We start from the raw sequence: 18,719 nt of genomic DNA, 5'->3' as shown, positions 1-18,719 counted from the left end.
CGGACACGACTTAGTGATTAAACCAAACCAACAGTCAATACTAACTCTGTCATGCCCCTTCCCTGATCTCTATGGCTAAAATCAGTGTTTTTGTGGGTAAGGGTTACTTCGCCACTGGTTAAAAATGGGGTTAGACTGCAGTGTTTGGAAACTCTCTTCATTTGAGGGGCTAGAAACATAATTACAAGAGGGCGTAACTTCAGTGTTAAAATTCACCAATGTTAATTAACAGCTTCTGCTAGAGGCTTCATATACACATAAAACTGAAACTCCATGTCATTTTCACCAAGTAAAACTGTTCAAATGTGGCCATTTAGGCAAATAAAAGACCCGCTTCTGCATTTACAGCATTTCCCACATAAAAAATGCTCCTTGGTTGGCCCGGAGTACCAGGCCAACATGTAGTACCTAATCTCTCCACTAGGGGGACCCCAAGAGATGCTTGCTGCTAAACCCACTGAAATCCTCAGCACTTTTCCATAGTTCAAATACCAAAAAGAAAACAGTACGGTATAGATGCCATGTGCTCAGCCACACCAGCATCATAGGATAATCCCTTAGGGGAAATATTTTTAATCTCTCATAAAAGTACAGGAGGCCAGGAAGCTTTGATGCTCTAAGTCCTTTTCTATAACCATGGCCAACTTCCACCAGAGCTCTCAGTGAAGCAAAGTACATCCATGTTGTCACACAGACAGAAAGGTTTTCAGGCGTATCTCAAGTCTTTAATTACTCAGCTCATACTTTTGGCAGGTTTGTAAGGCGTCCTTCATGGCAGAAATGCCGTTTTGGATGTCCTGTTGCTCGAAGGTCATGACGGCCTGCAACACCACAATGGTGCTGTAGCCCAAGGCATGGTACATGCTCTCCTTCGCCCTGGGGAGAACACGGAGAGCACTGCATTTCAGTTCAGCTGGAAAGCACTCAGGTCCCATCTGACAGTAACCACAAGAAATTCTAGTTCATCCAAGGCATGACTTTCACAGTGACGACTTTTACTCCTGCACCACAACCACTGGAATAACGTGGACTATGAAAGACGTGACCCAAAAAGCTCAAGCACTGGGGACTTTCCAGTTCAAGTCCAGGCTGCTGCTGCTGCTGCTGCTGCTAAGTCACTTCAGTCATGTCCCACTGTGTGACCCCAGAGACGGCAGCCCACCAGGCTCCCCGTCCCTGGGATTCTCCAGGCAAGAACACTGGAGTGGGTTGCCATTTCCTTCTCCAATGCATGAACGTGAAAAGTGAAAGTGAAGGCAGGAAGCAGGAAACTTGCCAGGTTGAAGGAGAAAGGGACGTATGCTTTTCCCTGTTTAAGCACAAGGGGGCAGCCTGCCGATTCATTTCTTAGAAAATGCTTCTCAGCAATCCTAATTTTTCCCAGTTGAACAAGAAGCAGTCCTTAGCTCTGAAGTAAGTGTAAAATAAAAGCCATTGAAAATATATTTTGTGACACAGAAATTATGAAAGATAAGGCTTGTTTAAAACCATCCTCTCCCTTCTCCCAGACAGAGGCCATGAGGAAGCAAGATTTAGGCAACCAGTCAGGTCAGCCACAAAGGGCCCAGATAAAAATTCATGGTAGACCTCTTACCAAATCTCACCTCATTATCTAGGAATCCTGACTAAAGTTCTTGATGATTCATATTATCAGTAAGAACTGCTTCAATTCTTAAGAACATTTAGTCTGAACGGATGGCACAACCCAGACTCTCAGGCTGTGAAAACCTCACTATCACTTTCCTCAAAACTTCTCAAGCTATGTTCATTTGTTAATTATAAGATTTACAATATTAATGTGTGGTTTTGTTTTTAATTCAAATACAATATACAAGAGCCTGCTGCTCTGCAAAACAAATACAATCCATGTTATTCCTTCCCCACCAGAAAGAGTCTAAACATCCTTTCAGAATCTGCAGTTAGTCTCAAACAGTGAGGGCACTGCTGATTCAAGAAAGCAAACAAACAATATGCCAGGAATAAGAGCAACCCAATGTAAATCAGTAATTGTGGTCTTTAAACGTCACCTTTAAAAAAAAAATTCTGTACTGAAGTATAGTTGATTTACAGGGCTCAGGGGTAAAGAATCCACAAGCAATGCAGGAGACACAGAAGACTTGGTTCGATCCCTGGGTTGGGAAGATCCCCTGGAGGAGGAAATGGCAATCTACTCCAGTATTCTTGCCTGGGAAATCCCATGGACAGAGGAGCCTGGTAGCTACAGTCCATGGGGTCGCAAAGAGTCAGACACGATAGAAAGGGCTTAGCATGCAGCACATATGCATAGCTGATTTACAATGCTGTGTAATTCGCACATTTCAGACCAAAAGCTCTTCCAAGAGGGAAAAAAAAAGTATTTGAGTGGGGGGAAAAAAAAACATGTTTAACAGTGAAACGTTCAGAAAGATCAGAGGATATAAAACTAGACTAAATATAAGATCGTGTTGTTTATTTCATTCCATATTATGACCAGCTGCGTGTCAGTGGAGGAGGAAAAAAGGAGACTTTTTGAATAAAAAACACAGGAGACAGGCAGGAAGAATAAGAGAGGGGACATAAGGAGAGAATGACTGGCAGAGAGAGGGAAGGAGGGAGAGAGGAAGACAGATGGAGAGAGAGACAGAAGATGATCTGAAGGACAGACAGAGATCTGAAGGACTAAAGAAGACGGAGGGGAAAGGGTAGCCACAGGCAAGGGAGAAAATGTGAGTGTTGGATGGAGACAGCACTGGGCAACTTCCTTAGGCCAGGGGCTTCACCATCTATTTTGTTGTCTGTTCCTAACCTCCGAAATGCTAACTGATTGCAGGTCATCTAAATCTCAGGATTACCATGGCCTCAGTAGGCACATTACTTTAAGTCCCCTACATACGAACCTTTCAGCTGAGAACTTTCAAAGATTCGAATGTGCGTTCTATCAACGTCAGGAATCAGTGAAATTTCAGCTTGCCCTCCATCTCCTATTTCTGATGCTCCTTTAGCTCTGTCCTTGCCTACCTCCTCTCCCTCCTCCGGTCGGTAACTCTTCTTGCCTGTTCACTGCATGCCGGCCCCTGGATGCCAGCTGTTGTACTGTACTACTGTACTTTTCAAGGTACTGTAGTGTAAAATTGAAAATGTTTTACTTTTTTTGGTTTTTCATATATTATTTGTGTAAAAACTATAAATGTATTACAGTACAGTATTATATAGAGAATTGTGCGAGTTGGGTACCTAGGCTAACTTTGTTGGACTTATGAACAAACTAGACTTATGAACACGCTCTCAGAATGGAATCTGTCTGTATGTAGGAGACTTACTGTAATTTCTAAGAATCAAAGTCAATGACCAGAGTCACATCACCCTCCCCACCCTACTGACTCCTCAAAGGAAAGAGTCCCATTCCTGCGCCCACAAGCTAACCATCTTGAAATTATTACAGGAGGTCTAAGTTTCATCCAGGTCAGTGACTGTGTTTGAAGGCACGAGGTAAGCTTATTCCTGTCAAGCTCTAGTCACACTGTCCAGATGGGCACTAGGGTCACAGTGAGGCCTAGGAACAAGGCTAAGCATAGGTTTTCCTGCCACATCATCAGAATTCATAGGTACTATTCAGTGAAATGGGACTTCCCAGGTAGCTCAGTGGTAAAGAATCTGACTGCTAAGGCAGGAGATGCAGGTTCGATCCACAGGGTTGGGAAGATCCCCTGGAGGAGGAAATGGTACCCCAGTCCAGTATTCCTGCCTAGGAAATCCCCTGGACAGAAGAGCCTCATGGGCTACAGTCCACGGGACTGCAAAGAGTCAGACACGACTGAGCCTGCACATGAGCGCTGTTAATTGAAATGAAACTGATTTATCACATAAATCAGGAGTCCCAAGAATATTTTCATTATCTTGAATTTCTTTTTAGCCTCCGAGATTAGCACATTTTAGTTCTTCCCAGGTCCATTTCAAAGGAAACTTTTCTCAACCATATTTAAGTTCAGAGGAATACTCATAAAAAAAATTTCACTGAAGAAACCCAAATGAAGCTCTACAAAACTAAGAAGATGACATTATTTGAACAAGTATAGAAAAAGACAGGAGAAAGAATCAGAAATGCTCTAATGATTAAAGTTGACAGGATAGGTTTGTTAACTGGATATCAAAACCAATCAAAAGAAGTCTCAACAAAATTAGCTTATAAATATTCAGATGGAAATGCAGAAAAATTAACTGAAAAGGATGACATCAGAGACAGAATCATCAAAAACATATGAAAAACATATTTTATACAAAAGAAAATTAATTACCATGGTCGAAGTAACTCTAAGGCATCTGTAAATTTGTTACTTAGAAATAAGTTCAATGCCATTGCACATTCTTCAAGGCCACTCCTAAGATCCACCTTAGTTGATAGCGACCTAAAGATCAAGAAAAAAAAAAAATACACAGAATTTTTACAGCTTTTACTTGTAGCAAGTTATCACAGGGAGTGTGTGGGTATGTATACTTTAGAGACAAAAAGACTAGAATTCTAACTCTGCCACTTACTAGTTGTGTCTTTAACCCTTGAAACTTGACTTTCTCATCTGTAAAATGGGAACACTACCACCTACTTCATGGGACTGTTTCAAGAATGGAACCAATTGACAATTAATACTCATAGCAGGCACTAAATAAATGATTACCCCATCACTCCAGAGCCCACAAGCATAGGCACTATCTCTATTCATGAGGGGAAGCAGAGGTATTGTTTTAGTTTGATTATGTAGGGGTAAGAGTGTGCTTCAGGCTTCCCAGGTGACGCAGTGGTAAAGAATCTACCTGCCAGTGCAGGAGACTCAGGTTCGGTCCCTGGATCAGGAGGACCCGCTGAAGAAGGCAATGGCAAGCCACCCCAGTATTCTTGCCTGGGAAGTCCCATGGACAGAGAAGTCTGCTGGGCTACAGTCCCTGGGTTCACAGCGTTGGACATGACTGAGCGACTGAGCATGCACGCACGCACTCAAGAATGTGGTTGGTGGAAACCTGCATTGTCCAAAACCTAGAGAAGACTCCACCAGATTATTTGTTTTTGCTTCCACAGGAGCTGTCTTACAGCTTTGTAAATTATATATAACTGATAGCAATGCAAAATAACTGTTGTCTACAGATCTGTGTTTAAAGAGAGACAACAGGCCCAAGATGGAGTCACTTAAATGCTAAGACTCACCAGGACCTAACCAGTTTCAATCTTCTCCAAGAATGTGACCTATAACCAGCTAACCTGGAATATCCTAAGCAGCACTAGGAAATCCGCTGAAACGCCCCTCCTACTCCCCCTGAGGAGAAACCTAGCCTAAAACAATACATTGTTGGCTAATAACTTCCTTCTTTCCCCTGTTTCCTCTCTGCCTTGAAAAACCTTTCCTTTCCCGCAGCCTGAAGGAGCTCCTTTCAACTGCTAGTTGGGATTCTGCCCAATTCACAAAGACTTTAATAAAGACAATCAGATCTTCAAATTTCCACCATTGAACTTGTTATTTAACACATGTAAATTCTGTCCCAGCCTTCAATTGACTTCCTGCCTCCACTAGGGAAGAAGCCAGTTTTGCCTGAATTTGCACATTCATTTCAACATTCCTTTCAGTTCAGTTCAGTCGCTCAGTCGTGTCTGAGTCTTTGCAACCCCATGAACCACAGCACGCCAGGCCTCCCTGTCCATCACCAACTCCCAGAGTCCACCCAAACTCATGTCCATTGCATCAGTAATGCCATCCAGCCATCTCATCCTCTGTCGTCCCCTTCTCCTCCTGCCCTCAATCTTTCCCAGCATCAGGGTCTTTTCAAATGAGTCAGCTCTTCACATCAGGTGGCCAAAGGATTGGAGTTTCAGCTTCAGCATCAGTCCTTCCAATGAACACCCAGGACTGATCTCCTTTGGGATGACTGATCTCCTTTGTATCTCCTTGCAGTCCAAGGGACTCTCAAGAGTCATCTCCAACACCACAGATCAAAAGCATCAATTCTTCGGCACTCATCTTTCTTTATGGTCCAACTCTCACATCCATACATGACCACTGGAAAAACCATAGCCTTGACTAGACGGACCTTTGTTGGCAAAGTAAAGTCTCTGCTTTTTAATATGCTGTCTAGGTTGGTTATAACTTTCCTTCCAAGGAGTAAGCGTCTTTTAATTTCAAGGCTGCAGTCATCATCTGCAGTGATTTTGGAGCCCAGAAAAATAAAATCAGCCACTGTTTCCACTGTTTCCCCATCATATTTCCCATGAAGTGACGGGACCGGATGCCATGATCTTAGTTTTCTGAATGTTGAGCTTTAAGCCAACTTTTACACTTTCCTCTTTCACCTTCATCAAGAGGTTCTTTAGTTCTTCTTCACTTTCTGCCATAAAGGTGGTGTCACCTGCATATCTGAGGTTATTGATATTTCTCCTGGCAATCTTGATTCCAGCTTGTGCTTCTTCCAGCCCAGAGTTTCTCATGATGTACTCTGCATAGAAGTTAAATAAGCAGGGTGACAATATACAGCCTTGACGTACTCCTTTTCCTATTTGGAACCAGTCTGTTGTTCCATGTCCAGTTCTAACTATTGCTTCCTGACCTGCATATAGGTTTCTCAAGAGGCCGGTCAGGTGGTCTAGTATTCCCATCTCTTTAGGAATTTCCCATAGTTTATTGTGATCCACACAGTCAAAGGCTTTGGCATAGTCAATAAAGCAGAAATAGATGTTTTTCTGGGACTCTCTTGCTTTTCCAATGATCCAGCGGACGTTGGCAATTTGGTCTCTGGTTCCTCTGCCTTTTCTAAAACCAGCTTGAACATCTGGAAGTTCACGGTTCACGTATTGCTGAAGCCTGGCTTGGAGAATTTCAAGCATTACGTTACTAGCATGTGAGATTGGTGCAATTGTGCGGTACTTTGAGCATTCTTTGGCATTGCCTTTCTTTAGGATTGGAATGAAACTGACCTTTTCCAGTCCTGCAGCCACTGCTGAGTTTTCCAAATTTGCTGGCATATTGAGTACAGCACTTTCACAGCATCATCTTTCAGGATTTGAAATAGCTCAACTGGAATTACATCACCTCCACTAGCTTTGTTCGTAGTGATGCTTCCTAAGGCCTACTTGACTTCATGTTCCAAGATGTCTGGCTCTAGGTGAGTGATCACAGCATCATGATTATGAACATTCCTTTACTCCATATAAATTTGTGCTGTTTTAATATCGCCTTTGACTCTGTTTTAACATCTGCTCAATTCCCTCCCTTATTAATGACTTAAGCAAAATTTTTAACATCTGTTCATGTCTACATCTGTGTGAGTCATAATTTTACCCTTTTTAGAAAATCATGTAAACTACTTATGATTGATAGAAAGTCTGCCCTTTAAAACAAGAGCCATCTCTGAAGTGTTGCAGAGAAGCCAATTCGGACTCCATGTTGGAAACTGTTTCTTTGACTTGCTTTTTCATTGTTTTTGTTATTATAATCATACATAGGAGCCTGCCTCAGAGGACCCTGCCCCTGTGCTTGACTGTAAACTAAAGAGCCTTTGTCCAGCTCACAGAGAGAGAATCTGACTCTGCCTACCTGTGAGCAGAAGGGATTAACACACTCCTTCCAAAGCCTGACCCTTCCAGTTTTGCAAACCTGAAGATTCTTTTTACTTGACTTCTTCACTGTCTCTCCCTCTACATTCTCTCCTTTGACTTTAGTTCCTCATATACTTCTCTCTTTTTCTCTCTCTTTCTCTCCCAGATTTAATTAAAAAGACCCTGGCATCTAGGCTCCAAAAAGATGGTTACTTTGAGACACTAATCTGCCATCTCCTCGGTCAGCTGGCTTTCCCAATAAAGTCATTCTTGCCTCAACACCTTGTCTCTCAGAGTCACTGGCCTGTCAGAGCAAGCAAAGTTAGCTTGGACTGGGTAACAAAATGTTTTGTGTAACAAAACAAGTATTTCTTAACAAGAAAATATCTCAGTAAGGAAACAAGCAGTACAATGTTTCATTTCAATGCGCCCAGAGTTGAACTTCTGAGAAACCAGCCCTCTCCATATTCATTGTTTAAGCAAGAAAACTAAATCCCAACTCAGTTACTCATCTTCCAGAAGCCAGTTCTGAAATTGCTACAGGGAACCACCCACTCTCTGCCCACAGGGCTTCTCGTGGCTGGTTCCCTCCTGTTGTTCAGATCTCAAGTCAAAGAGCAGGGAATCAGAGTGCCTTGTTGATCCCAGCCCATCTCATCTCCCTGTTCTGTTTGCTCCATACCACTCATTACCATCCAAAATATCTTGTGCCTGTATTTGTGGACCTGTTGTCTTTGGCTATCTTTTCTCTCTAGGACATAAATGCAAGGAGGTTGTTTTCATCGCTGCTACACCCCGAGGGCCTTTGCTTGTACCCAGAACACAGTAAATCTCAGTAAGTAAATGTTGTTGACTCAGCGAGTATCGTTCAGTGGACAGGTGAGGGGAACAGAAATGCTGCTCTGGGTAGAAACAAAATTCCTCATGCCTGGGACCTGAAAGCATCTCTCCTCCAGGGTGGTGCAGACAGGGGACAAGCTCTTGGAAAAGGAATGAGCTGCGGAGCTCAGAAACTGTGATGGTTAGTCTCATACATCAACTGGAATGAGTAAATGATGTCTAGATAGCTGGTCCAATGCTACTTCTGTGTCTGTGAGAGCGTTTCTGAAAGAGATTAGCCTTAGAATCGGTGAACCGAGTAAAGCACATGGGCTTCCCCAGCGTAGGTGGGCATCAGTCAATCTGCTGGGAGCCAAGACAGAACAAAAAAGGCAGCGGAAGGGTGAATTCGCCATCTCTTCCCTCTTGGAGCTGGGACGTCTATCTTCTGCTCTGTGCTCCTGGTTCCCAGCTCGTCGGGCTTGGACTGAATTGCACCACTGGCTTTCCTGGTTCTGAAGCTTGCAGACAGCAGATCCCAGGAGTTCTTGGCCTTGATAACCACATGAGCCAATTCCCATAATACATCAATCTCTTTCCCTCTCCCTCGATCTCTGTCTCTCTTGATATAGCTCTCCTATTGGTCTTGTTTCTCTGAGAAACCTAATACTAACAAACCTCTCAGGAGGATTCTTCACAAGTAAGTTGCTTAGCACCCCCCATATGAGTCCACCGTAGAGTTTTGTCAGTGTTACTTCCTCAGCATCTCTTAGATTCATCCTGCGACACCTCCACTATCCGCCAAGTGAGCAGTCATTTGCTGCCTAGGGTCGACAGACATATCTCTTCCCTCACTTTCTGCCCCTACCTTCCCTCCCTCCCAATTAAATCTCTACCTAAAATTCATTCAGCTAACATTGTAGAGTTCTAACTATGACCAGGCACTCTTCTAGGTTTTAGAATACAACACTGAGCAAGACCCACAGGATTCCTGACTGGAAGCACCGTCATTCTCCTGAGGAGGGACAGCAGACCGAAGGAGACCAGTAACTAAGATGACCTCAGCCTGCAATAAGTCATCTGGAAAAGAAACTGCTTGGGGAAGCAGGTGGGTGAGGCTCAACATTAGAGAGGATGGTCACGGAAAGCTCTCAAAGAGGGGATATCCGAGTGCTACGGAATGAAAGCAGATGTGGGAATAGCTAGGTTGAGGGGGAAAGAGAGATTCTAAACTGGGCATGTGGTGAGCATGGCAGACAGGGAGACAAAATGAGGATAGAAATCAGGCGTGAACCAGAAGCCACAGGGGCAGAGAAGATGGATTTTACTCTACAGCAAAAGGGAATTTTTAGCTCTGAAATCCCCACTCCCTTTCTCATCACCCCTTCCCTTCAGCCAGTAGGTTTTCCAGCGCACCTTTCACCTGTTCTCTTAATTCCACTCCCAACAGTTCTCTCAGTACAGCTCACCTTTTGTTACCAGGAAATGGGCTGGAAACAGATACTGGTCCCCGTGCCATACAAACTACCACCTGTGCACCTCAGCTGGTCACACTGGCCCCTGGGGGGATGTATTTGCAAGCCCAGCTCAGAGGGAGAAACAAACGCGGGAGTTCGGCACCTCCCAACACAATGAACTCCACCCTTCTTAGTGCTTTACTAACCTGTTCACATGAAACCAAGCCTCCTTCCGCTCCAGAATATCGGTCCTACCATATGTGCTACAAGGAATGACCAAGACAGCAAGTGTAACTTCGACTAGAACTTCTCAAAGACATCTCGGGGTCAGTGGTTCTGTCCATTTCTGCCGCCACCACATTAGCTGAGAGCTTCGTCACGTAAAGTCTGAATTCTGAAAGAGTCTCTAAAAATCCCCCCTGATTCTACTTTGCTTAGGTGGCTCTCAAACTTCAGTGTGCATTCCACTCACCTGGCACTACTGGTGAAGAACCCGCCTGCCAATGCAGGAGACCTAAGAGACGCGAGTTCAATCCCTGGGTCACGATGCCTGGGAGGAGGAAAAGGCAACCCATTCCAGGATTCTCGCCTGGTGACTCCCATGGACAGAGGAGCTTGGCAGGCTATAAGCCCAGGGGTTGCAAAGTCAGACATGACTGAAGTGACTTTATACACATACAGCTCACCAGAGGGCTTGTTAAGAGATACTGCCTCAGCCCCACCACCAGAGTTTCTGACTCAGTAGGCCTGTGGAGGGCCCAGCAAGTTCCCAGACAATACTGCTGCTGCTGCTGCTACTAAGTCACTTCAGTCGTGTCCGACTCTGTGCGACCCCATAGACGGCAGCCTGCCAGGCTCCCCCGTCCCTGGGATTCTCCAGGCAAGAACACTGGAGTGGGTTGCCATTTCCTTCTCCAATGCAGGAAAGTGAAAAGTGAAAGTCAAGTTGCTCAGTCGTGTTCGACTCTTAGCGACCCATGGACTGCAGCCTACCAGGCTCCTCTGTCCATGGGATTTTCCAGGCAAGAGTACTGGAGTGGGGTGCCATTGCCTTCTCTCCAGACAATACTATTCTGCTTTAATTCACCCAGGATACCACTCTCAGACTATTCTTCCTAAAACAGATGTTCAGTCATACTGCCCCCTTAGATTAAGGACCTCAAGCAGCTGCTCACACTTATCACATAAAGTTCAAACCCTTCTGCCCAGCCCACCACACCTGTCCAATCGGACTACAGTGACAACTACTGCTATTTAAAAACCGCCATGTGTCTCCAGCAAGCTCATGACCGTGGCATCCTCCACCTCAAGCCTGATGTGATGCAAAGAAAACCCCTGGGCTGGTGATCAGAAGTCATCATGGGCATTCTCAAGCTGTTAACTTTCAGAAAGTCACTTCATAACTGCTTCTGGGTGTCCAGAGATTTGAAGTGATGACCACAAAACTTAACAAATGTCAGAAACTTTTGTTACTGGTGCCCTTAAGGACACAGATTAATAACCCGAACTCAAAGAATTTCAGCGTGGCAAGCCGTTTCAGTTACCCATGTGCTCCCCTGAGCATCAGGATCCTTCTGCGGAAATCCTTCCTGGCTCTTTCAAAGTGCAGTATAATCAAAAGAAACCATGGTTGTCAATGCATTTTGTGAGACTAAACAAACGAGCAGAAATATAACCAGGGAGGCCAATGGGTTCATTAAAGATGCTCCGGTCAGGAAATGAGAAGACAGAGCACCAAGATACAATTCAACACTCCCTGGCTGTGGCACCTTGGGTACGTCATCGGTCATCCAGGACTGCTGGCTTGTGAAATAGAGATGAAACTCCCTCCTTGACTATCACATGGCTTGGTATGGAGGAGCAATACACTGGGTGTTGGTAGAACAAACAGTCACATGAGGATTAAGTACTACATGAGGTAAGGTACTATTATTTTCTAACAGGTCTAACTACCTACATACTTGCTCAATTTTGGAACACTGCTCAGCTTTGCAGATGTCCCTCTGGGCTGTTTCACAAAAAATTTACACGTACTTATTTTTACAAATGCATTAGAAACCCTGTTGATTAAAAGGCAGAGTAGGAGTTTTCATTAACTTTTTTAAAGAAAAATCTTAATTTTTAAATGAACCCTATGAATGCAATACTTGAACACACCTTTACTCTATTTCTTACATTTCCCTTCTGTTTCTTCCTTTATAGATCTTTAACTTCTTCCCCTCTGCCCCCTTTCCAACTCAGAAACATGAACAAACCTCAGTCATTTCTACTTAAAAATCAGCAAAAAAGATAACTTTCTCTTGATTTTGTTTTTCTCCTGAACCTCTCCCACTCTTTCTCTTCGTGGACAAGAGCTTCTAAAAGGAGCTGATTCTCACTTTCCCTACTTCCCTCCTCCCGTTCATCTTCAGCCACTACAGCCTTGCTCCCGCCGCAATTTCCGTGAAACCGTGGAAGCTAAAGGTCTCTGATGACCTAACTACAAACACAAAAGATGCTTTCCAGTCTGTATCCATATAGACCTCTTTGCAGTACCTGGCTCTGTTGACCTTATTCCAGAACTCACCTCTCCCCAACCCCCTACCCATACTGCAGCCACCCTCTCATGGCATCTTCCTGGCCCTCAAACCTCCACAGCTCAGCTACCATTCCATTAGCTGTTCTTTCATTGTCTGTATTCACGGGGCTCCCGTTTCCACTCTCATATATTTCACTCTCCTGGAAAGAGCACGTACAGTTCATGCCTTCAACAGCTACACGTATGGTGAAAATTCCCAGTCTACTGATCCAGCCCAGATCTCTATTATCTCTGACTGCTACATACACCCTTTATTCGTCACTGCTTTCAGTAATATTTTTTTAAAATTTATTTTATCTCAGCTTTCAAACTCAGCACTATAAACGTTGAAGCAGTGATTACCTAGGAAACTATTGGATCAGTTGGAGAACAATTATGAGGGAGGAATACATATTTCTGCAGATAGCTCAGATTTCCATGAACAGAGACATATGAAATAAAAAAGCAATGTGGAAAATAAACGCCTTCAGATCCTAAGAAGTAATTTTCAACTCCACCTCCATTCCTCAATCCTTAGAATATTGCACCCCTTCCTTATACTGTGGGGGTTGAGTCCTAAGAAAAACTGCCAAAACCACAAGTATTGTGAACACACTCAAAAATAGCTGAAATTTCAAATGGAAAATCTAAAATGCTGACGATGTGCTATATAATTTAAAGTTTAGTAAGCATGTAAGGACAGATGGAAAGCAGTTTTTCATGGTACTAAAGCCTTAAAAGAGTTGTCTTAATAACCAATAAAGGAGCAACTTACATATTCAAAACCAGACAGCTGACTAAAATAATTCTAAAATGGACAGGAAGGAACAGTACTTAACAATCAAATATGATATTACAAAACATATTCCGTGGAAAGGAAAAATGTCATGATATGCCTCAAAAAGGTAACCAAAGAGTAAAGTTAATATGATCCCAATTTAGAAAAAAATTATTAATAATATCTCTATATATGAAGAGAAAAAGAAAGAATCCACACCAAAAGAAGTTATGGTGATGGTAATACGTATTTTATCTCTTCTCTGTGCTTTTTTATATTTCCTGAATTTTCTCTGATAATTTCTTAAAATGCCCTTTTAAGTCAAAGTTACAAGAAGAATATAATAAGAAAAATAATGAAAATACACAATGAAAAACATGTGAAGTGAAGTCGCTCAGTCATGTCCAGCTCTTTGCGACCCCATGGGCTATAGCCTACCAGGCTCTTACGTCCATGGGATTTTCTAGGCAAGAAAATCGTGTGACCACACCTATATCCAGCAGCACATGGCTACTGGATATAGCAATGAAATACACCAAAATTCTAACAGTCTGTATTAAAGTGCTCATAATTCTTTCCTCCATCTTCCCCTCCACCTTCCCAGATGCCTGGCAATATGGTTCTATTATTTTACAATAAAATTAATAGTTAAACATTTTTAAGATAAAAAAGGCCCAAAAGGGATTTGTGACCCAAGAGGTAAATCTGGTTTTGTTTCAGCTTTTACATAATAGGGCCATCTACTCACTAAATGCCTTAGCATAGCTGTCCTCTTCCTTTTTGGCACCAGGGACAGGTTTCAGGGAAAACAATTTTTCCATGGATGACTGGGGGAGGTGTTGGAATGATTCTCACAAGGAGCCTGCAGCCTAGAGAGCTCGCAAGGGCAGTTCACGTAGGGTTCGTGCTCCTATGAGAATCTAATGCTGCTGATGAACTGACAGGAAGTGGAGCTCAGGCAGCAATGCAAGCTCCGGAGCATGGCTGTAAACCCAGATGAAGCTTCGCTCATTCACCCACTGCTCACCTCCTGCTATATGGCCTGGCTCCTAACAGGCCATGCAATGGTACCGGTCCGTGACCCCGCCGTTGGGGACCCCTGCCGGAGCAGCTCAGAGAAGCCTTCCCTAATTTGTAAATGAGCACTACACCTGCCCAGACCGCTCCCCACCTTGTGTGTGTGTGCTAAATCGCTTCAGTTGTGTCTGGCTCTTTGCAACACCATTCCTACTTTAACATCAACATCACAATTTACCAAGAGGCTGGAGGGCTCTCCCCAGTCCCCCAGGACACCCACATCCCCTTCTGACCTTTTCACATTAGATGTTCGGTGCTGTCCCGGTGCCTGTTTTGAATCAAATGATGAGAAGTGCTGGCTGCTTGTTGCCATATCTACACGAGAAGGCCTGTTGATAAAAAAGGCAGTGAGGTTTTCATTTCTTTGTCTTACAGGAAAAATGTACATATATTCAAGAACACAGCACAATCCCTTCAGTTATTTATAATATCTCACCTTCATTTCTTACCAATTTTGCAAATCAAATAGCAAAATCTACTCAGTTACAAAGTGAATATTTCTGAAATACAGCCCCTATAAAATAAACTTATTTTTCTTTTCATTCCAGTCCAACAAAAAAGAAATTCATGAAATCGCCCCCTCCCAAAACTCTCCACCCAAATGTAACATTGTAGCTTGTAACATTGTAAGCACTCAGATAAACCAGACTCCAGGGCAGTGACTGGCATCTCTGTTTACAAGCAAGGAAGGAGAAAAGACAGATTCGAAGGACTTTTGGACCGTTCTTGCCTATCTGTTCCCTTATAAGTTCATTCATAAGGGCTAGAAAAACATGTTCTTTAAAATGTACGTTAAAATGCCCCCTTGTTTATCATCTGCCTATCTTTAACGTTCTCCCAAATATTGAAATTTTTATTTAATCAAAACTAGTCATTTCCTTTTAATATTTCTGATTTTCAAGGCATACTTAGAAAAACTTTCCCTCCACAAAGATTATATAACATAATTTTCCATGCTGCTTACTTTCTAAATATTTAATGTGTTGAGCCATTCATAATTTAAGTATATGCTATAAGATAATGTGTGCATTTTTCTTATTCTTTTGCCATTTTTTCCAAGATAATTTTTAAAAGCCCATATTTTTACCCCAACGACTTGACATACTATAAATATACATATAAAACACTGAATTAATTAAGCCCTGTTAAAATCAAATCTGCTGTGCCAGGTAAAGGTTGCACATTTCAAAGCTATAATTATAGCATCTTTATCAAGCATGAAAACACTTGAATTTATCAGAACTTAGTAATTATTAAAAACAATACTAGGGTTTTTTTATTTTTCTGAGGTACAAGTTTAGTTTTTTATTCTTTTATATATATGTATATGAAGTCCCAGACATTCTACAGTATTTTAAAATTTATATTAATAGCACAATAAGTACATCATGCTACAGATTTTTTTAAACAATCATATTTAGATCTAATTCACTCATTTAAACTACTATCTAGTATTTTATCAAGAACCTATTTTTCCTTTTTTTATGAGAAATGCTTCAAATACATGGAGAAAATGGTTTAACATGCAGGTATATCTCAAATCTACTTGGTGTACAGTGTGATCTAAATTTAAGTATTTCCCCTATGAATAGGCAAGTATCCCAACAGTAATGAATAACTTGTCTTTCAGCTATTCATTAGATGCTAAATAATACAAAAGAAAGATTGCATGCATGCTCAATCAGGCATTGAGGTAGGCTCAATTTATGCCTACCATCTTAGAGCACAAATAGGCCCATCCAAGGAATATTTCATTTTATAAGGGATATACCTTTGTTTGGTTTGTTATTTTCTATACATTAGGGTCTATATTTTATAAAATAATATGTTAATTTGTAGATTTTTTTGGTTTGACACATATGCAAATACTTTTATAAGGTTATGGTCTTTTTGCCTTGAAGGAAATTAATCAGTTTTGTATGTCTGTACATAACAAATCTTACTCAAACATTCTTTCTTTAGTTCCCCCAAATGCTCTTGGAAAAATTTTAACCATCTTGCTGATTTTGTCATTGATCAGTAAACCTTTGACATGTGTTCATGCTATACTCATCACACTCCGACCTCCTGAATGACACTGCAATCTCTAACCCAGGGCAAGGTTTCATACATGCATAAAGCAGTTTCAGGCACTCTTTTGATCCTCTCACATATTTGCCTCTGTTGGCACCAGTCACACAATTTTCATTTTCATGGCTTTCTTATATATGCCAATGGGCAAATCCTCTACTACATTAAATGATCTTTGAGAGGGTGTTGGCCGGAGCAGCGGATCTCGGGCTGCTATTGCAATTTCATTCTTATTTATAAATTTCAGAATCAGTTATTGTAAAGTTACAAGAGAAGTCTGCTGAGTGTTGAGTGGGACATCATTACATTTTCAGAGATTTTACTGAGAACTGCTATCTTTACAACATTATATTTTCATACCTATACACATTTATCCAAGTCTTCTCTTATTTTCTTCAATAAGGGAAGGTAATATACATAAGACGCTGCACTAAGGTACATGCACCCTTGCAAAGATGCCACGCTAGATGCTCCTTATGTTGCTTCAGTTTTAGAATGTGTACCACCGAAGTAAGCACAGGTATTAAAAACTTGACTGAACAGAATGACTTGCCTGTTCCACTTTTGAGCAAAACCTAGATATTATGCTCAGATGTTAGAAAAAATGTATTTTCAGCTAAATAAAAATCTTGCTATTTGATTTATAGAGGTTAAGGAAAAATATCATATCATATTTCATTTATACTATTATTATGCTAGAAAATATGTCCTTATCTTGCCCTGATTTTACTGCTTTGTTTTTAAACAGCTTTATTGAGACATTAATCATAGACCACTCAATTCACTCATTTGAAGTATACAATCAATTATTTTTAATATTCATAGATATAATATCACTTTCATCATTATCTAATTTATATCTTGTCACCCAAAAGATACTCTATATATGTTAATAATCACTTCCAATTTCCCTATACCTCTAGTACTAAGAAACCACTAATTTACTTCCTACATGTTTAAATTTGCCTTTTCTGGACATTTTATATTAATGATATTAAGTAATATGGTCTTTCATGATTAGCTTTTTTCACACAGCATAAGGTTTTCAAGATTCATTTGTGTTGTTGTTATGTATCAATATGTCATTCTTTTTTATTGCCAAATAATAATCCATTGTTATAGATGTAACACACTTCATTTGTCATTTCATTAGTTGATAGGTATGTGGGTAAATTTCTACTTTTGGCCTATTATAAATAATGCTTCTATTAATATTCATGCATGAGTTCTTGTGTGGACATGTATTTCACTTCTCTTGGGTATATATATATATATATAATAGGGTGTATTATAGTGTTAGGTAGTTAGAAAAAGGAGTCCAAAATGGCAGTGACTAAAAGACAAAGGGAAAAGTCTGTGAAAAGGGAACAAAAGAAAAATCTGAGAACCTCAGGTGAAACAAACACGCCCTCTTCCTGGCTAGCCCTAATTTGCATAGGGCAGGCTTGCGGGGAGGAGACAAAACGTATAAAAAGAGCAAGCCAAGCCAGTTGGGGCCTCTTCTTTGGGGTCAACCTGCCTTCATGCCTCCTGCATGTAGTATCCTTTGTTGCCTAATAAAACCCTAAGCTGTAATAGAGCTGTAACACTTTGTTGCCCAAAGACAGAACTGAGGAAATTACACACTCTCCCAACAATAGAACCTTGTGGTTTTGACTTGTATTTGCCTAATGACTAATGATACTGAGTATCTGTCTGAGTACCTATTGACCTTTGGAGAAATGTCTATTCAGGTTCTTTGGCCACTTTTTAATTGGGTTATCTGTCTTTTTATTACTGAGCTTTATATTATTTTAATTTTTAATCTCTTGGTAGAACTAGTCTCAGATGAAAAGTGGTATGCTTACAACTTCATTGTTTATACTTTTTCTCTCATTCAAATCACAACAGTAGAATCAATTCAAAAATTTCCCCCAATAAATCCAACACAATGAGCTATGTTCCTGCACAATGAAATAAAAGCGAGTCCATTTTTAAAAGAAAAAATGAAATAAAATTTCAAAAGTTAATAAAATGACACAATATCCTTGAAGCTTTTTCATCATAGTTAAAATCTCTTTAGGGGATAAGAGGAATGAATGAAGAAAGACTAACAGATATGCTCTGGGAGGCACCATTTATATAATATAACCTACAGTCTGAATCCACTCCAGTATTCTTGCCTGGAGAACCCCCATGGACAGAAAAGCCTGGGAAGGTACAGTCCATGAGGTCACAAAGGAACACAACTGAGCCACTAAACACAACACAAGCACAGCCTGAATGGTACCCACTGGAGTTATGAACGCCGGACTCCAGTGGACACCACCACCAGATTTGCAGTTAATCTACTGCTTACTATTATTGACCATATAACCCCACTTATCTTAATAAAGAAAACTGCTCAGCAGACCAAATTCTGTCCTA

At 41.4% G+C, this 18,719-nt stretch overlaps 1 protein-coding gene across 3 annotated transcripts in view; it reads right to left on the bottom strand.

Annotated features, from left to right (window-relative positions):
- Positions 1-4,354, bottom strand: part of TTC39B (tetratricopeptide repeat domain 39B) — a 52,382-nt gene extending 48,028 nt beyond the window's left edge. For all 3 annotated transcript variants that reach the window (XM_068973875.1, XM_068973874.1, XM_068973876.1), the window contains exons 1-2: positions 4,275-4,354; positions 745-876 (exon numbers count right to left, since the gene is read on the bottom strand). In XM_068973875.1, the coding sequence (XP_068829976.1) occupies positions 745-876; positions 4,275-4,336 (194 nt within the window). In that variant the 5' untranslated portion in view covers positions 4,337-4,354. The remainder of the gene's footprint in view (positions 1-744; positions 877-4,274) is intronic.
- Positions 4,355-18,719: the final 14,365 nt, after the last annotated feature.

This window comes from Capricornis sumatraensis, chromosome 6, assembly GCF_032405125.1.
Source record: "Capricornis sumatraensis isolate serow.1 chromosome 6, serow.2, whole genome shotgun sequence".
Classification (NCBI taxonomy): Eukaryota; Metazoa; Chordata; class Mammalia; order Artiodactyla; family Bovidae; genus Capricornis; species Capricornis sumatraensis.
The sequence above is the reverse complement of the archived record's forward strand: the minus strand, read 5'-3'. Positions and strand labels throughout refer to the sequence as shown.